The sequence below is a fragment of the Paramisgurnus dabryanus genome, chromosome 5 (assembly GCF_030506205.2).
Source record: "Paramisgurnus dabryanus chromosome 5, PD_genome_1.1, whole genome shotgun sequence".
Taxonomy (NCBI): domain Eukaryota; kingdom Metazoa; phylum Chordata; class Actinopteri; order Cypriniformes; family Cobitidae; genus Paramisgurnus; species Paramisgurnus dabryanus.
The window spans coordinates 23,546,906-23,574,586 of NC_133341.1; the positions used below are offsets into that span (position 1 = coordinate 23,546,906).

A 27,681-nucleotide genomic window follows, 5' to 3' on the forward strand; every position below is an offset into this window, starting at 1 on the left:
CGCACGCGTCAGGGCAAAGCGCATGAGTGCGCGCGGAGGATCAGCGCGCAGTATGACACATGACGGCTCCTCTAAGCTTATTGCTTTTTGTGCCTCCTTTCAACAAAAGACTGTGCGCCTGCAATCTTACTTAACGATGCTCACTTGACTGCATTTGGCTTGCGTTTGGGCGCGCGCGGTCATCCAAGCACCCACGCGTCCGTGCAGCATGTACCGCTGAGATGTTTTGGGAAGCAATGAGGTGTTGCAGGGAGAAAGGGTCAATTGAAGACGGATTGAAGAGCACACGCAATCCTGAGATCATCCAGACCGGACAGTGTCAGAAATGACGGGTTTGGAGCACCAGTGCTGTATCACTGTGGGACTTTAATGCTCCCCAATGGAATGCAGAAGAAATAGCGGAGCTGCCGCATTGAATGGAGTTGGCTTGTTGATTCACTCATTAACGGATTATACCAAGCGTGCATTTCTCCAAAACAGATAGCAAAATGCATCGAAAGACTGTGGTTTTGTTTTAAGTCATTCATTTGAACGCCACGAAGTGCGTTCCTGTCAGTGGAGGTAATGTGAGGCGCATTGTTTATAGTGTTGTACTGTGTATCTAGTGTTTTGTTTTTGAACAGTGTTCACGCGTCTCGATCCGTGGTGCTGATCCGCGCGGGATGGTCGAGACGCTAAGCATCGCCGTCATCGGTGCGCCTGGAGTCGGGAAAACTTCTATCATCCGTCAGTTTATTTACAATGACTTCAGCGAGACGTACACCCCCACCCAGACACGCTACGTGTACCGACCTTCTGTCATCCTTAACGGTGTGATGTACGACCTGAAGATTTTAGACGTCCCGCCAATTTCTTCCTTTCCTTCAAGTCCCAGTCAGGTATAGTAACTCTACAGAGCGTTCATGTAGTGTTTGTGTGTGTAATATAACGCACAAAGTATGTCTGCAGTAAGTCAAAACCCCCTCATACACAGCGTTTATGTTTATAGCGCAGATTTGTGCAATGTCACGTGCTTTCAGCGCGAGCACCTCATGCTCGGTTAGCGCGTGTCAATGTTTCGTTTACACAAAATGTATGCTTTGCACGAGGCTGTTTTATTCTGTAAAGACATACTGTAGGCTTTTAAATGTTTAATGTTTATTTAACTTTGAACAAACGGTTGCCAGTAAATAACATAAATTTAAATTTACAGTAATGACTGGCAAACAGCTGCATAACTACAGCTATTTTTTACTGTGCTTTTTAGCATAACAGAAAAAATTATAATTTTGGCCCATATGTATTTTTTGCTTTTGCTACAAATTTATACTTAAGTTTTGTGGGATCACATTTACTATGGTGTAAAGGTCACTTTCTTTTATAAGTCCATCAGTTTGACCTTGCGCTACCATTTATGAGTTTTCAGACACACAGTACACTTTCTCAGTCCTTGGTTTGTAGAATTTATGTTTAACCTTTAAATCCAACTCATATTGATTTAAAGACAGTTGGTAGCAACAATTTCTTGAGGAATGTCATGGTATTACTTTGAGAGAGGGGATTTCCTTTAGGAAAAAAAACTCATTTCAAGTAGTTGCTATGGAGACATGGCTTGAACGGAGCATCTGTAAGCTTATTTTCTCAAGCCTCCCTCTGGCAAATATTTTTCTCTCTCTCTCTCCCTCCCTCTGTCCTCACCCACCCTCCATATCACCCTCATCTCTCACACAAACACTGTTAACTGTTCTGTCTTGACATCCCTTAAATTATTCTTGGGAGACAGTTTTTTTTTTCTATGATTCAACTAGAAACTAAAATACTGACAGAATATGTTAGTGGGTTTAAATAAAACTTGTGTGAGGCAAGAACATCTCACTTCTTGCATCACAGAAGTGTTATTAAAAGGGGACATATCACGAAAATCTGACTTTTTCCATGTTTAAGTGCTATAATTGGGTCCCCAGTGCATCTATGTAAAAAAGATCAACTCAGTAACTTAATTTTGGTTAAAAAAAGCATGTGAAAAAATAGGTAATTGAAATTTGGCTCCCCCTCTGATGTCAGAAGGGGACAATACTGCCCCTTAATCTGCACTATCCAACCACTGCACTGCCATTTAGGGCAGAGATCAGCTCATTTGCATTTTAAAGGACACACCCAAAAACGGCACATTTTTGCTCACACCTACAAAGTGGCAATTTTAACATGCTATAATAAATTATCTGTGTGGTATTTTGAGCTAAAACTTCACAAACGCACTCTGGGGACACCAAAGATTTATTTGAAAAGTCTTGTGAAATGTCCCCTTTAAACCATAACATGTAACCCCGCACCACAAAACCAGTCATAAGGGACTTTTTATTAAGTTTATTTGTTATTGTAGGATAATATTTGGTACAACTATTTGAAAATCTGAAATCTGAATGTGCAAAAAATAAAACAATTGAGAAAATTGCCTTTAAAGTTGTCCAAATTAAGTCCTTAGCAACTGCATCCACTTAGAAAAATAAAGTTTTGATATATATTTAAGATAGGAAATTTACAAAATATCTTTATGGAACATGATCTTTACATAATATCCTAATGATTTTGACATAAAAGAAAAATCTGCTACTTAAGACTGGTTTTGTGGTTCAGGGTCACCTATTCTGGCAGTCACCTCCATTATACAATACTATATATTGCCATATGAATGCTTACAGTAAGGTGCCTCCTGAGACTCAACTTTATGAAGAATTTCTACAACACTCAAAATCAACTGGGCTGTGTCCAAAAGCTCTAAAATGCGGCAGAATAGCATTTCGTATGACCTTTACAGTTTTAAGACTGAAGCAAATTCAACAAAATGCAAAAGTCCAGGTTTCTTTGATATTATCTAAAATATAAATAAATAAATATAAACTTGTTTGCACTTAATAAAAGTGCTAAAACTGGTTCTTTTCAAGAGAAAAAGACAAAGTAAAATGTCTGTGTAGCCAATTATTTAATTTTGTAAACAATCTGCTGTTTCTTTATAAGAAGTATGAATATATATTTTAGGAAAGTGATCCCTCGCTAAAGGTTCATCATTTGTGTGGGTCCTTGCCATCAAAAAAAAAAAAAAAAAAACTTTAAGGTAGTAACAGTGTTGAAGGTCATGTATGTATGTGTGAGAGATAGAGGGAGAGAGACTTTGTGTTTGTCTATGTTCTGTCAGGTCTGTTACATACTGTCAACACTGTTACTTTACCTACAGGTACAAGAACATCAGAACATCTGGTCACCTTATGTTAAAGCAGTGTTTTTCTGTCATTTCCCCTTTGGAGGTAGGGAAGGGTTCGGAATCTGAACCCCATCTGTCCCGAATCGCCCCAACAAATTGGTAGTCAAGTTTAACAGCATTAAACTTATAAGAAATAAGACTTTGTTTAAAAGTAAATAATAATAATGCAACTGTGTTTGCATTTTGTCTCTGACAAAAGTCATCATAATTTCTTTTCGGCTGGCTTTTTGATTGATTAGGTCCACTGTCTGTCATGGTTTTCCCTCCTGGTGCCAAATCTCCAGCTTTCTTTTCATTCCATGTCACAAACGTATCCATTGTTAACTTTTATACCCGCTACCTCTTATACCGCGTCTGCAAATTATATTTTTTTCCGCTTCAATTTACCTTTTCCCCGCCAGTGTTTAAAAAAAAATTTTGCCAGCCAATACCAGAATTTTTATGAAATTTAATGCCTTCCAGAAAATGTTCCTCTTTATATAACGCAGGGAAGCGTTTTCTTTAAATTGACGAGATAACTCAATGGCGTGGAAAGATAATGTTAATTCATTCTTGTAAGATTTGGTTCCGCTTGACATTTTCTTCACAGTCTGATGTTGTTTTAAGTTAGGCTTAAATGTGTCGTTTTGAGTGTATGGTCAATAAAAAAAGGAGTTAGTAGAGATGGGCACAAAAGTGACCATATTTCCTCTCGTTCGTCACGGCCCACTTGTAATGTTCCTATTCTCCACCAGTGGGACCCGCTCCACACTTTGAGAAACGCTGTGTTAAATGTTCTTTTTGGAACCATACAGCCTGTCTCATGCACCTTTATTTTTAAGGGTGTACCCCGGCAGTAAATTCCCTGCATGTTGAGCACTTCAAACAGCCTGAAGACCCACTTCAGATAGCGACCACTAAGGTCGCCCAGGCAACAAGTGATTCTGTTGATTGGCGTAAGGATCTTTGATGACTAAAAAGTAAAGGAAACCAGTAAAACACAATGCAATTATTTACAGGCTGCAGAAGAGTGTTTAAGCGAGAAATAAATACACCGCAGGGCAGTGTCACAATGTCAGCCTATGGGAAACACAAAGAGGTTGGGCATTGATTCAGGACTGCAATGAAATTGAGCCACAGACCACTGCAGCTAAATATCATCAGCTTCCCTCAAAGCACATGCAGCACATTTCTTTCTATTAAAATGCTGCTAGCTTTTAGAGATTATTATGATAGATGTCATATGAAAATCTGGTGTTAGATCATTTCACTTTCTTAAATGCATTATTAATAAATTCTAACTGTAATGTCAAGATGCAGTACCTTTTTTACTGTAGATGTAATGCACCTGAGGGTAAGGTAATGCACATAAGGCTCTGATGTGAAACCGTTCATTTGGGTTCTACTTAGCCAAACAGGCAATGCAAAACAGCCTAAATGGGTATGCTACTTAAATATGATATTTAATTTGAAACACTTTAAGGTTTTCAGAGGGTTCTGCCAATCTATGGCAGCTAAACAACTCCAAATAGTGCCCGAGTAATATTTCCATTTTATGTGCTACCCAAACTTATATAGTAAATTATTAATAAAAGTGTGACACACATTTAACCGTATGTTTAAAATTACACCCTTATATCAAACAGGTATCACTGTACAGCACTGCAATATGCTGTATTTGGTAAATTAGCTGTTAATTATCATATAAACAACTGTGAATAATAATCTGCGGATGCTTGGCAACTTTTGCGATTGAATGTCGCAGTTTGTTCACACAATGCTATGGCAGATGGAGTTAAAGCCAGCATGATTCAAGATTTCCTGTTACAGCCAGCCTCTCTTCCACCCTCACACTATTGTTTTTGTTTTCTCTCCGTTATATATTAACCGAGATCTCAGTGAGACGGTTTCACTGTTGGTCATGTAAAGTTCTTCAAAATGTGATACAATTTGCCCGGAGCCACGCTTTTTTTTCTGGTTTCATGCTATGGCACACATAGCGGAGGTGAATGTAATTGCTCCCCTCTGGATGTTTTTGTTATTTGTTTTGCCAACAAAGTTAAAAAATTTTAAGTTTTTACCTGTTTCTTTGCTCTTTATGTCAGCAGCTTTTAGTACAGCTGATTCTCCATGGCTGTAGTCTTATTTCAGCTCTGTGTTAAATCTGCATGGTTGTGCTAATGTCACACTGTCAGTTCACATTTTAAAAGTAGATGAAGAATTGGACTCTTCATTAATTTTTTTTCTTATTTTTTGTCTCTTGATAGTATCGCACCCTCTTTTTCAGTCTTTTGAATGGAGATTTATAATGTGAATCACAGAATCATTTATTTTCTGAAAAACTGATTCATTCAAAAAGAACGACTTTCATTCATTCTTAAACAGCAAAATGCTGCATGGTCTACCTGGTTAAGGTGACATGACATTTCTGTTTAGTTTTAGTGACTTTCTATTGCCTTAATTGTTTGATTCTCAGCTTAAGATATTTTTATCGCACTTTTAGCATCTTTATATTGTTAACATAGTTAGTATTATACTGAAATTATATACCTATAGCATATTATATATACAGTCTTGTTAAAAATAATAGCAGTACAATGTGACTAACCAGAATAATCAAGGTTTTTAGTATATATTTTTATTGCTACGTGGCAAACAAGTTACCAGTAGGTTCAGTAGATTGTCAGAAAACAAATGAGACCCAGCATTCATGATATGCACGCTCTTAAGGCTGTGGAATTGGGCAATTAGTTGAAAGGGGTGTGTTCAAATAAATAGCAGTGTCTACCTTTGACTGTACAAACTCAAAACTATTTTGTACAAACATTTTTTTTTCTGGGATTTAGCAATCCTGTGAATCACTAAACTAATATTTAGTTGTATGACCACAGTTTTTTAAAACTGCTTGACATCTGTGTGGCATGGAGTCAACCAACTTGTGGCACCTCTCAGCTGTTATTCCACTCCATGATTCTTTAACAACATTCCACAATTCATTCACATTTCTTGGTTTACCCCACAAGTTCTCAATTGGATTAAGGTCTGGAGATTGGGCTGGCCACTCCATAACATTAATTTTGTTGGTTTGGAACCAAGACTTTGCCCGTTTACTAGTGTGTTTTGGGTCATTGTCTTGTTGAAACAACCATTTCAAGGGCATGTCCTCTTCAGCATAGGGCAACATGACCTCTTCAAGTATTTTAACATATGCAAACTGATCCATGATCCCTGGTATGCGATAAATAGGCCCAACACCATAGTAGGAGAAACATGCCCATATCATGCTCCATGCTTCACTGTCTTCACTGTCTTCACTGTGTACTGTGGCTTGAATTCAGAGTTTGGGGGTCGTCTCACAAACTGCCTGTGGCCCTTGGACCCAAAAAGAACAATTTTACTCTCATCAGTCCACAACATGTTCCTCCATTTCTCTTTAGGCCAGTTGATGTGTTCTTTGGCAAATTGTAACCTCTTCTGCACATGCCTTTTTTTTAACAGAGGGACTTTGCGGGGGATTCTTGAAAATAGATTAGCTTCACACAGACGTCTTCTAACTGTCACAGTACTTACAGGTAACTCCAGACTGTCTTTGATCATCCTGGAGGTGATCATTGGCTGAGCCTTTGCCATTCTGGTTATTCTTCTATCCATTTTGATGGTTGTCTTCCGTTTTCTTCCACGTCTCTCTGGTTTTGCTCTCCATTTTAAGGCATTGGAGATCATTTTAGCTGAACAGCCTATCATTTTTTGCACCTCTTTATAGGTTTTCCCCTCTCCAATCAACTTTTTTATCAAAGTACGCTGTTCTTCTAAACAATGTCTTGAACGACCCATTTTCCTCAGCTTTCAAATGCATGTTCAACAAGTGTTGGCTTCATCCTTAAATAGGGGCCACCTGATTCACACCTGTTTCTTCACAAAATTGATGACCTCAGTGATTGAATGCCACACTGCTATTTTTTTGAACACACCCCTTTCTACTAATTCAACTAATTGCCCAATTGCACAGCCTTAAGAGCGTGCATATCATGAATGCTGGGTCTCATTTGTTTTCTGAGAATCTACTGAACCTACTGGTAACTTGTTTGCCACGTAGCAATAAAAAAATATACTAAAAACCTTGATTATTCTGGTTAGTCACATTGTACTGCTATTATTTTGAACAAGACTGTATGTTATATCCTGTTACTGTCTATGCTACCAGATCCGTGTACTATAGTGGAGTGGAGAAGATGTTAGCAGATGGCCAAAAATAAAGTGTCCAGATACATATATACGTATATTAGTATATTATATTAGTGCAACCAAATGCAACAACCAGACATTTTGATGCTGGGAAACCGTTTTAATAAACTTTCTGAGTTGCTAACACGTTAGAACCAATGGGGAATAACACCACTTCCGTTGCCAAGATGCGTGTGCAGGCTATTTGATCACGTGGGCTGTTAAAGGGTCTATACAGAAGCCATATTTCTAGTAGGGACTTGATCCCATGGTACTGGTTTTAGGTTTTCATCTAATTTCTTACAAAAATGTGACCCAGTCTGTAAAAACCCATGGCAGTTAAATTATTTTTTGATTTATGGGTGGTTTTCTCTAACAGGTTTTATCCTAGTTCCAGACTAAAATGCATGTTTGAGCTGTCTTACTTTCAAACATGTTGCACTGGCATATCTTAACATATATCAGTGCTATTGTTTTGTCCCAAGATGCACACCAGTGTTGTTTTTATAAGGTATAAAAACTACTTAAATGTCCTTATATAACCAAGGTCTAGTCCTGGATCTAGTCCTGGATCTAACCTAAACCCTGTCAGGGAAACTGCCCCTTACTGTTTAGTGAAGAACATTCTGTAAAAATATATTCAATTCAATTTTATTTATATAGCGCTTTTCACAACTGTATATTAAGTAGCTTTACATTCATAAATGCAGGAGAAAACACAGAAAAATTGATGGACAAGATAAGCAGCAGAGTACAACAGCTACGATTAAACTGGACTAGTGAGCATAATAATAATGTGGTGTATAGAAGAGGGTGCTAAGTTAAGCCAATGTCAACTGACTCCCTAGGGGTTGAAAAAACTCCTAGGAGAAAAAACCTCCTGGCTTTATTAGTAAAGAGGAAAAAGTCCTAGGAGGGAATATATATATATAATATATATATATATATATATATATATATATATATATATATATATATATATATATATATATATTCCTGACCAGTGATCGTTGGTCAGACATTGGCTGGGCATCACATTGCAGGAAGGCCAGTAGATCAGTGGTGTGATGACCTTCGGGATCGAGGACGAGACAGGCAAAGAGAAACAAAAACCTATTAGCGTAAGGGCCGTTTGCATGTAATGCATTCCCTCCAGAAAAATGTGATTATGCAATCGCATGATTCAATGCATAATCAGCCAAAGTCCGCATATTTATGCGAGGGCCGCATTTTTTGACAGATTTCTGGGCACAAAATATGCGGGGATTGCATGATTTCATAATCCCCGCATATTCTTAGCAAAAAGTCACTTATATCTTAGCACAAAGTTGAAAAATTTAGCATTTACTTCACCCAAGCGCAGCCATGTCCCCCGTTGCCATGGGAATGTTATGAAGTGACGTAATTTTGTAATGTGAACATCATTGAAAAGCTGCAAAAGCTGCAAACAGATTTTGCAGGTTCCCGCAGTTTCATTGCCTAAAATGGCATAAATATCCGGCATATTCCACCGCATTTTTTAAGAAAACGTGCCGCAAGATCAAGGATTTTTACCTGCTACAATCACAAAAAACTCTGTGTTTTTCTGGAAGGACTGGTAATGCAAGTTTGTTAAACAGTATTATGGTTTAATATCCGCTCGGTTCCAGACAGGCTAACTATTGAGGCATAAGTATATTACTTAGACGAGTTATGTAAGTGCTTTGTTCCGAACAAGCTAGCTATTGCACATTTACTAGACAAATTATGTGAAAGAGAAATGTCTTTAACAAATAGCGCCATAGCAAATATCTAAAGTGATCAACTGTGTCTGATTCATAAACATTTTTTTGGTAAATCATACCAGAGATTAGGGGCTAAGTAGGAATAGGATCTACCACCTTTAGACACTTTTGATATTCTACGGATAATTAAGTGACCAGAATTTTGCGACCACAGTGTACATGATGGATGTCATTCTGATAGTAGTTCTTTAAGATACTAAGGCCATTTAAGGCTTTAGGTAATTAGCAATATTTTAAATGTTTGCAAAATTTAATTGGTAACCATTGTAAAGATGCCAAAATTGGGCTTATATAACCTTGATATTTTTAATATTGACTGAGTAAGGTCATGTCAATAATTTGAAATACATAAATGAAATCAAATTTTAATGCTCCTATTCTTATAAGTAGATTGACTTTAGCCTGGATTTCACAGACAGGATCACAAATTTTTAACATTAAACATGATCATTTTCATCATGATATATTTTTACTCTGTGTATATAGTGACTTTATATAGTGGCATGTCAATTTTTATCTCATTTTAAAACTACAAATACACTTAAGGCCTGTGCTGGTTCAAGGACAGACGTTCTTATCTTCCTTGTGCTTGAAAAGTGTTATCTCCTCTTTATAACTTATAATCATAAATCATGCTGCCACTGAGTAATCTAAAGCCACAGACGTAATAAATCTAACTGCACTCTTCAGCATACAATTAAAAGATAATTCACTAATTATACTACTAACCACCAGGGATTAAGCCAATGGCAAATTAACAGGTGGTTTATTGAGGATTCAGCAGCATCAGGTGAAAAAATAGACAATAAGTGTTTGATTAGATAAACAAAAGCATTTTCTGCATACATAGACGATCCTTCTGCTCCTAATTTTGTCTGACAATAGTAACACTGCTCTATGCTGTCCACCCAAAACAACATCAAACATGCAAACAGAACAGGTGACATTTGTGACCTAGAAGTCTTTTTTTACATAAAATCATTCTATGTATTGCATTCTGTGAAAATATAACCTTAATATTTTTAATATTGAGTGAGTAAGGTCATGTTAAAGATTGAAATCAATGTAAAATCAATGAGTGAAATCAAACTTTGATGCTCCTAACTTCATAATTAGATATAGAGACTTTTGTATCCATTTCAGGGTCACAATTATTTGTGAAATCCTTTGTTTTCAGCAGGTTTCCTTTTTAGTGGTTTCTGATGGAGGACTTCCAAAGGTTCAAAGACATGACTCTTGGGCCAGAGAATGCTGAATTATGATGATAGTAAAATTGAAGTCCTCTCTCTGCTACCTCCACTAACAGGAATAGCGGTGTGGATTTAGATAGAAAGAGAGAGAGAGAGAGAGAGAGTGAGAGAGAAAGATGCTTCTATTTTTAGCTTTCACGGAGATGGCAGTGCATCTAAAACAGCTAACAGGCACATTGAGGAAACACTGATGTTCTTTGCAAGAGAGACTGAAAGAGTCTAATATTTAATTTACGCAAATTTGTCTTGCACTTGGCCCCGAGTTAATGTGAAAAACAGGGGTAGTTAATTTCTTTAATCTACCTAGTGATCATTGCAATCCATAAAACTCATATGTTGAATTCGTGTTATAGGGAGAACCATCATATCACATATAAGGGCTTTTCATACCTGAATTGTTAACCCTGGGTTTTTCTAAACCCCAGGTTAACAGAATCCTGGATTATCTGTATCACATTTCACACTGTTCATTCAGGGGTTAAGAGATAACCCTGGGTATTCATAATCTGACGTTTCACACTGTGCATTCCTAAACCCTGGGTTAACATTTTCATTTACATATTTGTGGTCAAAAGTCATGATTGGATAAAAGACGATGTCAAACTGACTGTATTAAAATAACACGCTAGCAGGCATGGGCGGAAATCCCGGGGGGGTCGGGGGGGACAGGACCCCCCCATCTGAGGGTTGTCCCCCCTAAATTATCATTAGAATATGTGTATTGAAAATAATTTAATGATTTATAATACTTAAACTAGTTGTGTAAGAAGTGAAACAATACAAATGCAAACGGAGCAACAACAAAAAAACGTTTTAAATATTTGGATTCCCCCTCCCTTGCCTCACAGTGGTTTGGTCCACTGCCCACGCCCCTTTTACCTCACCACCACACATTCCGGTGGTAGAGAAGTGTACGGAGCCGACGCGTTAATAAGCTATATACAATACAACGTTTCCCATCACTTATCAGTTTATCCTCATATGTTTTAAAACTGGACTATTTTGACATATAAACATGAACATATTTCGTTTTCTGAGAACAGAAGCAGATAAACGATCAAGAAAACATTTTTATGCATTCATGCAGAGGTGAGGCAGAGCTGAAAGTAACAAATTACATTTACTCACCTTGCTGTAACTGAGTTTTTTGTGTACTTTTACTTTGAGTAGTTTTTAAAATCTGTACTTTACTTTTACTTAAGTATGTTTAAAGTATTGTTGGTTACTTCGCTACATGTTAAATCATATCCGTTACTGAGTAAAAATAAATAAAAAAGTAAGGTGATAAAGACGCGCCACGGTCGGATGATTGATTGATGGGCGGGGGAACGCGCAAAAAGAACCATGGAGAGGGACGAGACAGGCGCAGGCTAATGCAGACCCTCAATTCAATTCTTACGAAAGAAACCCCTGGCCATTGACGCAAAGCGATTGTTTCATTCAGGTAGGGTTCATGCTCTTGAGTACGGAGTTTGAGAATTGCCGACCGTGTTTAACCGCTAATTTGCACGATGCATTTTTAATACATGCGCATTATCTTCCGAGGTCTAGCAGCTTCGCGTCAAGTCAAACAACTTGAGAACGTCCTCGAGAATGCGCAGATCATTAGACATTGCAGAGAGAGAGAGAGCGCGAGAGAGATAGATTGAAAGACATCAGGTACACAGGTCTGGGAGCTAATAAACGTGTAAAGGATGTATAGTGTATAGCCATGGCACTCATCTCATTATATGTTCATTTATGTATATAGTTTAATAACAATGTATGTTACCAGCAATACATCAATTACAACCTTCATATAATGATTGTATTTACTAGCTGCTGACCTCATATTATTTTTGCTTCAAAAGTGCATAACTCACCTGTAAAAATCATTAAATAATTCCATAAATGTTTCTTAGTTATAAAAAGCTTTTTATTTTATTAACATTTGTTATTGCACTTTAATTGTAGAGATGTTTACAATTAAAAACATAGTTTGAGATGTATATATCCTTCCTTTGTGAACTATACTAGAAACCTCTCCCCGCTGTAAAAAAGTAACTCTTAAAATTAAAATGACTTTTTACTTGAGTAGATTTTTAGACCAGTAACTTTACTTTTACTTAAGTAAAATATTATTAAAGTAACTTTACTATTACTTAAGTAGAAAATTGTATTACTCTTTTCACCTCTGCATTCATATGTATTAAAATTAAATTTGCGTCCGTTCATAGAGAAAGAGAAACGTTTTCTATCTGTACCCATTTCCTTGCAAGTACAATTTTGCCTGTATTATTGGTGTCCCCTTCAAAAATTGTTCTTGAAAAATTTTATGTTTATTGTCCCCCCCAACATTTAGATGAGATTTTCGCCCCTGCTAGCAGGGTTAGAATGTTATGACTCAATGCTTAGCAACATACATTCAATCAGAAACTGAAGCAAGCGTACCTTATATCACCATCTATGTACTAAAAACACCTTAATTTGAGTAAAAATTACATCCCAGGAGACCTAAAACATCCAAGAGTGATTTACGTTGCGACCTGTTCTGTCATTGACACGGAAGCGCGAGGCAGAACATTATTTAAAGCGACAGTGCACTATTTAAATACAGTTAGATTTGACTTTGCTTTTTGTCCAATCATATCTGTTGAAACCACGAATATGCAAATGAAAATGTGTTGTTTAGGAATGCAGAGTGTGTCACGTCAGATTATGAATACCCAGGGTTAACTCTTAACCCCTGGTTAAGAATGAACAGTGTGAAACATGAATTGGAAAACCCAGGATTCCTTTAAAAGGATAATTCCGGTATTTAAAACATTGAGTCTCATTTCTGGTTTGTTTTGGATGAACTACAGTGATGGACACTGAAATTTTGTCAATGGGTCGTGTCTTGACTTTTTGACTCGTTTAGAAGCGTCTCTTGACTGCTTCAGAATGGAAGTCAATGACCATGCACAAACATGTCATTAAAACAACACTTAACGTTCATTTTCAAAACTGTGCTACTCACTGAGTGGTTTGTGGTGTTCGTTGATGATTAAAAACAAGTTGTGTAGCAAAATACAGTTTCTGTTGTGTTTTATTTGGCATTTTGTAAAATTCCATTGACTTCTCTTGGAAGACTCATGGCTTGCTGATATATCACTCCGCCGCCGGGAAACAGAAAAGGGTCTGTTTACATGTGGTTGTAGTTTTTTCACTTGTTTTTTCTCAGAAGAAATTTTTCCCATATTTGATGGCTCAATGACCAGCTTTAGGTTTGAAGTTGAGCTCGATTGTGACTGTCTATACGCTAGACACCGAGCGTACTTGTATGGCAAAGTGGTTGTCTCCATCAAGTGGTCGGGAGTGTGCTAACGCTTCAGACTCAAATTTAGAGCGGAAGTATATACGCGGTTGTGAGGTATCTGAAAAATAGTTCCACTATAGCAAATAACACGGATTGAAATCATACATTGCGCCAATATATTTGTTTTTAATCATCAACGAACACCACAAACCACTCGATGAGTAGTACAGTTTTGAAAATGAACGTTAAGTGTTGTTTTAATGACATGTTTGTGCATGGTCATTGACTTCCATTCTGAAGCAGTCAAGAGACGCTTCTAAACGAGTCAAAAAGTCAAGACACGACCCATTGTCAAAATTTCTGTGTCCATCACTGTAGTTCATCCAAAACAAACCAGAAATGAGACTCAAAGTGTTAAATACCGGAATTAACCCTTTAACCTGGGGTTTAGAATAACCCAGGGGTAACATTTCCAGTGTGAAAAGCCCTTTCATGTGTTTGGCACCACAATGCAGCTAAATTACAAGTGTGAAAAGCCCTAGAGAGAAAGAAGAAAATGCTTTAGATATGCAGGAAAATTGAGCAAAATTAGATAATTGGATAAAGATGATATTCTACAGCAAAGGAACACATACTCTACTTTATACTAAATAAAAAATGATAGGTCAAGCACTGGGATGGCTATAAACACAGTGAAAATACCTTCAGCTTAAACATACGTCCTCCATGATTTAATGGTCAACCACACATCAGCTTCTTTATCTCCATGCCTGCTCTCCTGCATACTCCATGCATTTGCATTTGATGTGAGCATTTATGAATGTCAGCCCGACCCATCACAGTACTTTTCTCTGAGCATAATATATTAGCAGCAGTGTGATGTTTTCTTAACATGGAGCGAAGACAAAAGTCGTTATTCTCCTGTCAAGATGAATGCGCAACCACTGCAGTTGACATTGATTTCCTTTACGAAAAAGATCAGCTGACGAATGGCTTCAATTTGACTTCCTACTATCCAACCTCTCCACACACACACAAATTCCCACCAGTCAATATGACAGTTTAACCGGCTGTTGGAATCTCACCAAATGGAAAGTGACTCTTTTTGGTAAGGGTTCACAAGGATGAGCTTTGTTTTGCCAGGATCTCATTAAAAATCATTTCTATTGTATAGCACAGGAACCTGGATGTGTTCCCAGACCAACCATTCTGCTGCTCCTGGAACAACATTCCAGGCTACAAATCAGATTTAACACCTGTCGTGTCCCTCTGATTTCAGGTGTAGTAAACAGTTAGGATTAGAGTTGGGTGTCGTGAAGGTATAAGTGTGTAATGCCCATAGACTGTAAAAAAAGATGGACGTAGTGTCTGTGACGTCACCCATAGGTTTCTGAAGATCGTTTTTGAAGCTTAAAGTAGGCGGTGCCTACCAATTGTTGGGGGTAACCCATTACAAGTAACGTGCATTACGTAATAATATTACTTTTCTGAAGTAACGAGTAAAGTAACGTATTACTTTATAGATTATACACATTAATATTTGAGTTATTTTTTTAAAAAAGTAATGCGAGTTACTTTTCAGTTTAATTATTTCAATTTAAAAATAAAATAATAAACTGAACATATTAACGTAGAATTACGCACTCTGTGCGCCTGAGCGGGAACCGTTTGAGTCAGAAACAGAGATGGCAGGCCAGAGCTTGACATTTTTGCGATCATAAAAAACACCTGCAAAGCCTGATAGAGATCAAGCCTCAGCCAAGTAAGAAAAAGTAACGCAAAAGTAACTTAAAAGTAACATAGGCATTACTTTCCATGAAAAGTAAGTAACGCAATTAGTTACTTTTTTGGAGAGTAACTTAATATTGTAATGCATTACTTTTAAAAGTAACTTTCCCCAACACTGGTGCAGAGGTGGAAAAAGTAATAAAATAGTGTAATCAAGTAAAAGTAAAGTTACTTTTATAATATTTTACTTACGTAAAAGTCTAAAAATCTACTCAAGTAAAAGTAAAAAGTAAATCATTTTAACTTTACTCAGAGTAAAAGTTACTTTTTTTACAGCGGGGAGAGGTGAAGGATTCTAGTATAGTTCAAAAACGACAAGGGAATATAAATCTCAAACTAGTTGTTTTTAATTGTAGGAACATCTTTACAATTAAATTGCAATAACAAAAAGTTAATAAAATAAAAAGCTTTTTTAAACTAAGAAACATTTATGGAATTGTTTAATGATTTTTACATTTGAGTTATGCACTTTTGAAGGTGGTCAGCAGCCGGTAAATACAATCACTATAGGAAGTTTGTAATTGACGTATTGCTGGTAACATACATTATTTTATTAAACTATAGTTTAAATGAGCATATAATGAGATGAGTGCCATGGCTATATACGTTTATTGTCTTCTAGCTTCCCTGACCTGGGTACCTGATGTCAGACTTTTATTCTTCTCTCTCTCTCTTTCTTTCTTTCTCTCTCTCTCTCTCTCTCTGCAATGTCTAATGACCTGCGCATTCTCGAGGACGTTGTGAAGTTGTGTTTGACTTGACGCGAAGCTGTTAGACCTCGGAAGATAATGCTCATAGTATTAAAAACGCGTTGTGCAAATGACCGGTAAAAACCCGGTCGTTTCGTACTCAAGAGCATGAATCCTACCTTTCATATGAAAGAAACACTCGCTTCGCATCAGTGGAAAGTGGTCGCTTAAATATGACCAGGGGTTTCTTTCATAGGATTTGAACGGAGGCGGGTCAACATTAGCGCGCGCCTGTCTCGTCCGTCTCCATGGTTCTTTTTGCGCGTTCCCCCACCCATCAATCATCCGTTGCGCGTCTTTATCACCTTGCTTTTAACATTTTTTTTACTCAGTAACGGATATGATTAAAAATGTAGTGAAGTACAATACTTTAAACAAAACATACTTAAGTAAAAGTAAAAGTACATATTTTAAAAACTACTCAAAAAAGTAAAAGTACACAAAAAAACTTCTCAATTACAGTAACGTGAGTAAATGTAATTCGTTACTTTCCACCTCTGCACTGGTGCCTACCGTCGCCATCTTGGCCGCACGTCACCGCACATCACTTGCGGATATCCGAAAATGGTTAGAGGCGGGACGTGGGTGAAGCTGAGGTGACTGGTAGCTGAAACTATGCTCGCCTAGCTCGACTTTAGTGACGGCAGTGGCTGTTCAACCGCCACTCAAGTGGCCACGCCCTTAATTATGCAGAACTTTAAGGCTTAATATAATTTAAACAGATGAGTTACAAAAAAATTCATCCTCTCACAGTTGTCATGAAGGGCAAAATTAGCTATACAGACCAAAAACACTTTTTGTACGAGGCTGATAACATATTATTTTCTACTGTAAAATTTGGCATTTTAACATGGAGGTCTATTGGTATTGACAGCCAGTCGATGAATTGCAGTTTAAATCACTTCATCTGAGAGATCGGAAGGTTGCCCTCCAGGCGAAACATATTGTGTGACTCCTCCCCCTATTAAAATAGCATGTCTTTAGTTAATCTGGAATCTGATGATTAGCTAAAGTGCAGAATGATGTCATAAAAATTATTGATCTGTATTGGCGAAAGTGAGAGACTGTACGTTTATAGATATGTGTAGTTTATAGATATCCTTAAGGCTAACATACTTAAGCAAAAAAAACTTTCATGGGGACGTTAAGCTCTTATTAAAGTTACAGTACTATTTACAGAACATATTTCATACCTAACTTTAAGAAAAAATGTCTTATATCAATTATTTCTCTCTCATTTCAGTTAGGGTGCAGATTTTCTTTAGGCTATTACAGTGAGGACTTTCATAAGAATGTTGTTTCAGCGCCAACAAAAGATTGTTGATTCAGTACGTCCTACTTGGCTAAATCAGGGTCACGCTGTAGGAAATGATGTATTGTACTTTATATATGATGTAAAATAAATATTGCAATTGCTATTCAGTTCATAACATAAAAGCTCAGTTGAGAGGAGAAGAGCAGAGGGAGAGAAGGGGAAGAGAAGATGAGGTCAGCGTGTCATGGCTGAAGCAATTTGCTCCCTGCCTCTTTCAGCTGCTCCCCATTCAATGGTGTTGTGTAATTACTGTAGGTAAATCATTACTATTCAATGTCCGCCAGCTTATGCTCTCCCTCTCTCTTCAGCTAACAAGAGCGGCTGCCGTAATGTACCAGAATACAAATGATAATGGACACGCATACCTGAAAATGCTCTCATCTTATGCATGTTGTGGTCTCATTGCCTTGGTTTGAATGGAGTGCTGGTGTTTAAAACAAAAAGAGTGTCAATTGACATTCATAGACATCATTGTGTGGTGTCTCTTGGCTGGGTTTATATATATGAGGAGGTCAGATGCGAAAGACACTAAACACCACCTCCGTCAAAAATGAGATAATAATATTTAGCGAATGCCCTTGGCACGTATTATAAATTCATCAGACACCTTCACTTCAAATCGACTTAAAAGGAGAGTTCCGCCAAAAATGATTAAACCCATGATTAAACTCACCCCAAAGCAGTCCAAAATGCATATGTCCATCATTTTTCAGACAAACACATTTTCAGTTATTTTAGAAAATGTCTTATATCTTCCAGCTGCAGTAAAGTTACGGGGACTGTCTACTTCAAGTCCTAAAAATGTGCATATATCCTTTCCCAAAGAAATCCAAACGGCTCCAGGATGATAAACAAATAAATCCACACGGTGTTGTTGTAGAAATTTTCATATTTAAAACTTTATAAACGAAAATAACTATCTTCCGGTAGCGCCGCCATCTAAGACTCCTCTGTATTCAGGAGAGTATCCTCCGTAAACTGCGTATGCTCTCATCTTGAATGCGGACGCGACTAGGATGGCGGCGAACTATCCCTTTAACTATCCAGAATTATCCCTTTAATCCCAATATCAGGCCATTCAGAATTACCACTTTGTTGGCAGAATCCGCAAAGCACATTTTTCAGCAAAGTCCTCTAAGTGCACAACATATTAATTGGATAAACAAAGGCTTGCAAAACGGCCTGCGGATCACATTTATACGCAAGGTTTAGTCACCGTATGTTGTTTTTTGCTACAGGAGTGGTTGGATGTACGGTGTAGAGGGGTTCGCAGTGCAAACGCCTACATTCTGGTCTATGACATCTGCTGTGTGGAGACCTTTGAGTACGTCAAGATGATACGACAGCAAATCGTGGATAGCAGGTATGACAGAGCTCATTCTAAACTTCATATGGCCTATAACACAATAAGTGTATAACAGGGGACGGTTGACTGTTACCACCGTGACCACATGTTAGAAAGGTCACTGGTTCTGGTATGAGTTGTCTTTATTTGTGGAGTTTGCATGTTCTCCCTTTGTCAGTGTGGGTTTACTCAAGGTAGTCCTGTTTCCTCCCACAGTCCAAAAATATGCAGGTTAGGTCAGTGGTTCTTAAACTAGGGGGCGCACGATGGTGCCAGGGAGGCCTAAGTATTATTAAAAAAAAATAATAATTAAACATAAATTCTGTCCAATTAAACCTCAGAATAACCATGCTACGAACCAACAGCATTACATTGTATAACTTAATGATCTGTTTAATTCAAATTTAAAGTCTGAGATTGTCTAATGTCATGAATATTCTTTGGGGGGGGGGCGCACAGGGATGCACCCTACACAAGGGGGCTGGGAGTGCACACAATAGGTGATTTGGAGATGCCAAATTGTCCTTCTCCAACTTGTGTATAGATTAACTTAATCAGTTCTTCTCATCATGAATATAGCCATTCCAGAAAGCCAACAAATATAAACCACTTGATAGTAAGGCACGTCCGATAAAAGTGATTTTCTCCGCTGCAGTGACAAACTAATGATTAATTTTGACGTTTTTAATCGCAGTCGCCCCTTGTTTCGCTGTGTGATGTTGAGATAATGAGCTGACATTTGAGAATGTGCATGAGTGACAGCTAGAGAGCATAGACATTGTCACCATTCATTTTAGATGATATGAAATCATGAGAAAGCTTTTTACATATGCATGTCTCATCCTCATAGAGTTAGTGTGGTTTAATGTATTTACATAAAGGTCTTACATTTAGTGAATGATTGACAGACAAGTCTGCAGTCTCCACCCCTAATCACACACATAAAATACCTTTTGTTTTAATTAGAATTGACATTATTAGCACATGTGTGTTATATATATTTTTTTATTTTATATAAAACTACAGCTCAGACTATCAATTATTTATTTCATTTTTAATCATTATTTCATGGTTGCTGCATTAAATTCTTAAATTATATAAAGGGTGCATGAGGTGTATGATGTGATAATATGAGAATTTTAAATATTGGAGACTCCAATTTGCATGCAGAGGATGTACTGAGAAGAGCTTGAAAACTGAGGTGTAGAGGATTTGACAAAAAAAGTGTTGTGACTAAACAGAGACTTGAATGGTTTGAGAGATAGTGAAGGGAAGGATAGATAAACTGTATGAAAAAGGGATAAATCAGTGTTAAACATGACAAACACACAGACACAGACATGAGGGATTGGTGTAAGCTAGCAGAACACAATGGGGTCTGGTTGACAGATTATTCACCTCTGTGAGATTCTGCTTTTGTGTTGATATCTCACATACGACATTTTGTTGTCTACAAAGACACGTGTACACAATAGTGTTAATCCTCAGGGTTACCTAGAATCAAAGTAGTATAGTATTCAGAATAGTTATCTTTTTGCTATTATATATATATTCATTATAAAAGGTAATGTGCCCTGAATTAAATTAGTAAAATAGTAAATGGGAAATGTATAGACTGAATGCACTGCAAGTTGCTTTACACTGCCAAACTTGTTTTCAGTAGAAATATCTAAAAACTCTTAAATTAAGATGTATTTTCTTGATGAGCAAAATGACCAAAGAAAATAAGTCTAGTTTTTGGACAAAAAATATATACAATTTAAGCGAATCTGTGCTTAAAAAAAGCAAAAATATCTGCAAATGTGGTGACTGTACTTTCTACTACTTAAATTTTAAAATCCAATGTTATTGTCATCGTTCATAAAGAAAAACTATCCACATAAATCGCGCCATCCATAAAGAGTGAATTTGATTGTGGTTGGCTGAGAAGTATAAAAAAAAATTCATTTATTTTTGGGTCATTTATAGCTGATGATTATAATAATGATTATTTAATAGTGTATGCGGTTTCAGCAGTAACAAAATAAACAAATGACTTTGGGGGAACAACTTACGGTAAACTCGGCAAAGAATCAATAACAATAGAGTCCCTTTAGAGTAGTTTATTTCTGATAACAAGCAAAATAAATAACAAGTACTGTAGATTACACTGAAAAATTGTGACAGAGGAGAACACTAGTTAAGTGTTTATTGCGTTGGAAGTATGTGTTAATATGTGTATCTATCTTTAAAAGATAAAAATTATTTTAATGTTTGGATGAATGTGTATTTAAAATCCTTGAAGATGAAGGAGGCTTTTAATTAATTTATACTTACCTGAGAGTTAAGCTCCCGATTTAGGGGAGGAGTCTGGCCTATAAAGAGAGAGGGCAGACTCACTGAAAGGACTTGTTTACCAAGTCGACCAAAGTGAGTGGTAGTGGAGAAAAGTTGTCTGATATATTGTTGATATTTGCTTGTGTATACGTTTTCATCATTATTTTGCCCTTTTGTTTATTTATTTGGTATTTTGGTTTTTTTTTGTCTGCACTTGTAAATATAAATATATCACTTTTGGTTATCTTCTTATACACTGTAAATAAACTTCACCTTGTACGAAAGTACTCTTACGGTTTGAGCCATCGTTATTGTGGTATTTTGGGACATACCCACGTCTCAAAGCGAACTGGTGGTGTTCGCTTTATCACAAAAATATTTCTGTAGAAATAACAGTATTACTGAACATAAAATATTTTCAGTCTTTATCTTCTAATGTAAGTTACTGGTACTATTATGGTTTCTCAGGAACAGAACCAGATGCAGGCCAGATTAACACTTACAAACTTTATTTAAGGGACACTCCCCTTTTTTGAAAATATGCACATTTTCCATTTGATTTTTACCGTTTTGGAATCCATTCAGCTGATCTCAGGGTCTGACGCTACTACTTTTAGCATAGCTTAGCATAATCCATTGAATCTGATTAGACCATTAGCATGGTGCTAAAAACTAACCAAAGTGTTTCAAAATTTTTCCTAAAACGAGACTCCTCTGTAGTTACATTGTAAGACTGATGGAAAACTAAGAGTTGCAATTTTCTAGGCAGATATCTAGGCAATTATATTACGCAGCACCTGAAAGTAGTCCCCTGCTATTGAAAGTTACTAAGGGGACTATTTTCGGTCCAGTGCATAATATAATTCCGCCTGCTGCAGCCATGTTACAGCAGCAAAGTCCTTGACTATTACGCCATAATGAGAGTATAGTTCATGGCCAAATCTGCCTAGAAAAGCACAACTTTAAATTTTTTGTCGGTCTTAGTACACGATGTAACTACAGAAGAGTCAAGTTTTAAATAGGAAAATATCGAAACTCTTTGGTTATTTTTAGCGCGATGCTAATGGTCTAATCAGATTCCAAAACAGTAAAAATCAAATGTTTAACTCTAGGGGAACTGGGAAATTTGCCTTTTTTTCAGAAAAGTGGAGCGTCCCTTTAAGACAAACCAGGGAAAACAAAGGGGGCAAAACAAGGTAAATACAAAAAACAATATAAAACAGGCTAGAATAACAAAACAAGAACTTGAAAACACTACTCTAACAGATACTAACAAAACAAAGACTTTAATAATTTTCTTAACAATATTCACACAGACAGGACCTCACACAGTTATATGACAGGGGTAAATACAAAATGAACAGGTGACACGAATCAAACCATAAAAAGGTGATTAACGAGGAGACCAGGGGGCGGGGTCAGGAGATGAGACAGAAAGCACATGGCCTGAATAAACAAGCCAGTGCTTACACACAAAACATGGGCCTGTCATGATCCTGCCTCAAGGCTTATAATAAAAAAAGGACAGAATCATGACATGTACTATATAATGTATAAAATGTTAACTACAGATCGACTCCCAAACCTCCCTGCCAAACCTCCCTTCATATAGCGGTGATCCATCGCCGCCTTCTCTCGTCTCAAGAAAATCAAAACATTTGTTATTTTCGATGAGGTAATTGTTCCCAAGTTCAGTTTAGCCACTAGTCAGAACATTAAACAAACAGAGACCGGAAGTTAAATTCTGTCCAGATGCGTAACAGCGACAACGCGCACTACCTTGTCTCAGACGATGACGTCTTTGTCCTGTGGTGGCTACCTGTGGACTAAGCTGTTGGTTCCAACAACCACTAAATTCTGCTAAAAATCTACACAATGGACTGTTAATTCATGTATAAATGAGCTGTGTTTTATGTAGATTTTATAAACAGTTGATATAAAAATGTACAATTTAATTGAAGTAACTAAAAGACTTTAAAATCAACAATCTGCACACACACATTTTGAGACACTATACATAAAAACGCCTCCAGTTCCTCACAACACGTGTGTGACCTTCAAGCAATGTCGAGCTCTACGAAGGGACACACATGCATTCTCCGACCAGCACACAAACATAATGAGCTCTGTCCTCCATCCCTTTGTTGAGCCTGTCATTGAGCTGAAGGGCTTTCACGTTTGCATGTGTGTGTGTCTCTGTCAAGTAAATTAGTGTAAAAATATGCACACAAAAAAAATGAGCAAGCACAATATCCTACGTAAGGGTCATGCATGCAAGAAATGATTTGACTCGCTTGTGATTGGTTTGTTGTTAATAACCTCATTTTCTATTGCTCTCTCTCCTACCCCCCTACCCATTTCACCCCCTTCTCCCTCTCTTTGAAAGAGTATGCAGCAGTAGTGAGGTGCCCATCCTGGTGGTAGGCAGTAAAAGGGACCTTCAGCGGCAGAGATTTACCCAGCGCAGGGCCGTGTCTGTACTGGTAAAGAAGACCTGGAAATGCGGTTACGTTGAGTGTTCAGCCAAGTATAACTGGCATGTGCTTCTGCTCTTCAAAGAGCTCCTGGGAATCGCCGTGGCACGGGGACTTCGTCCGAACCACACCTCTATTCGCCTGCAGGGGGCACTGCAGAGGAACCGCTGTAATGTCATGTGACAGATATGTAGCCTTTTTATCAACGCACCTTATAGCAGACGTTGGTAATGCATGCTTATTTACGACCTGCTCGTCTTGTATTCTTTAAATATAAGTCGAGGTTGGTCTTAGACAAGCACTGAAAGTCAGCTTTGCTATAGTGCCGAACTTTCCAACAAAATGAATATGGATAACTGTCAATCAAAATGGCTGGAATATTAACACCTAGGGGCCTGTAGGAGACTGATGCATAAATGTGATGGATTACTCCTGGTTTCACTTATTCCTGTGTACTCCAATTAACAGGAAATTGACATTTCTGAAGAGGAACCACCAGATATGGAATATGGAAATGTTTGTCATTTTACCAAAATTTGTCAGTGTAAAAGTGTGGCTCATGTGTTTCGAGTATTATTTGTTTACTCTTCCGGCTCTCTCTCTCTCGCTCGCTCTCCCTCAGTTCAGACACTCTGTGTGGGTGCAGGTATATCCCCATGTGACGGATACTTAGCGGAGTACCAAGGGATGTACTCAGGGCTCCTGCATAATGAATACAATTCCTGTTCCGGATCCATGTTGGCACATTTCCCTTTTCCCAGGCCGCTTCATTTAATTCCTTAATATTCAAAGAGCTGATTGCCAGCTAATCCGCAGGTATAATTAATGAATAAATTGCATCATCAGTGACCATATTAGCTACAGTGGAGCTTGTACACTTTTAATGGGTCCTAAAGTGTCTTTAATATGTTATATAACTACAAATGTAGACTGTTAGCATAACCATTTTAAACACTGTTTTCTTGTTAATGACAAAACTGTACATTGTCTTTGTTAGCAAGTTTTACGTTTATTTGTCAAGTGTACAGATTGTCAGTGACAGTATTGTACATCGAAGCTTAAAGGTGCAATGTGGGACTTTCAGAAGGATCTCTTAACAGAAATGCAATATTATATACATAACTATATTATTAGTGGTGTATAAAGACCTTAAATAATGAACTGTATTGTTTTTATTACCTTAGAATGAGCCGTTTTTATCTACATACACTACATGGAAGTCGACGACATGTTTTACAATAGCCCTACACTGACCAACTTGTCTTTAGAGCGCAATTCATCCCTACGTTTTCTCAGATGACGACATACCGTAGCTTCTCTTTGCGTTTCGAAATTGAGGGGTGAGCTGTGGACTGAGCTGTTGGTTGCAATTCGCAATCTCATAACTAAAAACCCACACTGCACCTTTAATGTGAGGCACAGCAGGAATTTACTAAAAATAAGCTAAAGAAACAGAGTAAAAAAGAGAGTAATAGTAGTAATAAATCTATTATGAACAGTATATGTCTTCATCCGTCTTCAACAGTGTCTTCATCCAGTAGCTATCTGTAAAATAAGTAGCATCGTTCTTTCTAATGAACCCTTTCTGATGTTTGACCTTCTCTAGATGACCTTTCATACACATCACTCTCGTTTAATGTTAGGTCTCACTGTGTATCCATAAACAACGCAGGAGAAGGCTGTTACCCTGGGCTTCTTTCCATCCACCTCAAGTATTGTTATTGTTATGCACCATATACAATACAACTACCGTACATGCTCATCAGCAGATGCCCTGCTAAATCAAGTTACCATGGCAAACCTCCTACCTCCTAAATATAAATATGTACATTTAAAGAAACAAGGCACAAAATAAAGTCTTCCTCTGGCGAGTAAGTGAGGTTTTGTATATAAATTTCCCACTGGAACAAGCTGGGAAAAGTGACGATAAAGCTAGCAGATATTTTGGGATATCCCATAAAGCCGAAGATTTTTGCTGAATTAGGAACAAACGCAGACACAAACAGATGCAGAGGAGGTTATCTCCTTTACCGCATTGGGCTGCAGTCTGTAAGACGGTGGGCGACAGAGAAATCCACTTCTTCCTCTCTAGAGCATATCTGAATGCAGAATACATTAAAGTGGGAGTGCTTTAGTGTCTACAGAGAAATTACTGTATTTTCTGCTGATCTAAAAAGGCTTTTAACAGTCACGATAAGCTTCAAATGAACTAAAACAGAGAGTGCTCTGTGGCGATGTGCTGCTGTGTGATTGGCTGGCTGTGATGTGTATGATGATGCACACCTGTCATATATACTCTATCTTTAGGTAATACATGGTGGAGCTTGTGAAGAAGGTTTATTCGACCGAGATAACTGATCCTTGCAGACTGTGATTTGTGTCATCGCAAAAACTTCCCAGGCCAATCTGCATACTTCTGGAAACTACATCCACCTGAAAAGCTTTCCCGTGTCAAAACATGCAGTAATCTTCTCACAAATGCACCTCTGACAGACATCTATGCACTTGTACACACCTCTTATATAGCTTAAAGAGTTTAGATGGATAAATGCTTGGAAAAGTTAACCTCTTCATATTTTAGATTTGTTTCGTTTTATCATTCAAATATTCAACAGCCTTGTGTCTTCTGTTAAATGGAGCTGCATGCTTTGATTGGCAAAACCAAAATCATTCAGGGGTAAATTGCACTAATGTTCCTAATGTATGTAAGTGAATACAAGCAGATCTTTGTAAATGTAAGAGTGTTTTATTTCTTTTTAATATTATTTTCTTATTGTTTGTTTGTTTGTTTGTTGTGTGAAATTAGCTTAGCATGTTGTTTAAGTGTAAGTGATGGAGAAACAGTCAGGTTGGTATTAAACTGCAGAGATGGACTGAAATGTTGCATGCCAAACAGTGTTATGTGCTATGGTTGTGGAGTGATGACCAGACAACATGTAGCAACGTCATGTTCTTGTAACTTCGGGAATGTGTACTGTGGTAGTCATGTTAAAGGTTTCAGACATGCTGAATATGGATTTTTTTTGTGTGTGGGATTGTTAGTTTGTTGTGCGTTTTAGATTTTAAAGGGCTACCTGCTTTTTCTAAAATTGAAACAAATGATTGCTTTTCTTTTTAGTAGTCGTAATGTTTCAGCAATGAAAAAAATAATAAAGTATTTCAAACAATGCCTGAGTTTAAGTTATTCTCTTGTGTTGAATACTTTATAATCACGTGTGTGTGATTCATATTTGTAGCTCTGTGGCGCCATCATTTGGCGGGAGATCGTAAGACACTGAATGATTGCAGTTTCACTGGTGTTATTTTGTATATTAAATTAAACTGTTCTTTATATAAAGCTTAGCTTACACTCACCAAATTAATACAAAAAGATAAAATACAGCATTTTAGGATGACAGTTTTTACACTGTTTAAATCTCTTTCCCATTGTGTCTGGGAAAATGAAAACACCTGATCTAAATCTTTATTTCTGACACTGGAATTCACAGAGAAATGTGGTGTTACCAAGCTACTTTTTTTAAAGAGGACAATTCACATGCTTTTTTAAGATGTCAAATAAATGTTAGTTTCCCCAGAGTACATAATAAGTTTTAGCTCAAAATATCATATAGATCATTTATTATAACATGTTGAAATTGTCACTTTGTGACAAATTTCGGTGTCCTTTAACATGCAAATGAGCTGATCTGGGCACTAAATGGCAGTGGTGTGGTTGGATAGTGCAGATTAAGGGGCGATATTATCCCCTTCTAACATCACAAGAGATTTCAATGACTTTTTTTTCACATGCTTACAGAAAATGGTTTACCAAACCTAATTTACTGGGTTGATCTTATTTACATTTTATATGTTGATAAAAGCACTGGGGACCCAATTATAGCACTCAAACATGGAAAAAGTCAAATTTTCATGGTATATCCCCTTTGAATTAGACTTAAA

At 37.3% G+C, this 27,681-nt stretch overlaps 1 protein-coding gene across 1 annotated transcript; it reads left to right on the forward strand.

Annotated features, from left to right (window-relative positions):
- Positions 1–27: 27 nt before the first annotated feature.
- Positions 28–26,880, forward strand: rasl10a (RAS-like, family 10, member A). Its single transcript, XM_065250419.1, has 3 exons — positions 28–878; positions 18,846–18,970; positions 23,655–26,880. The coding sequence occupies exons 1-3, from the start codon at positions 663–665 to the stop codon at positions 23,923–23,925; spliced, it is 612 nt and encodes a 203-aa protein (XP_065106491.1). The 5' UTR covers positions 28–662; the 3' UTR covers positions 23,926–26,880.
- The last annotated feature ends 801 nt before the right edge of the window (positions 26,881–27,681 follow it).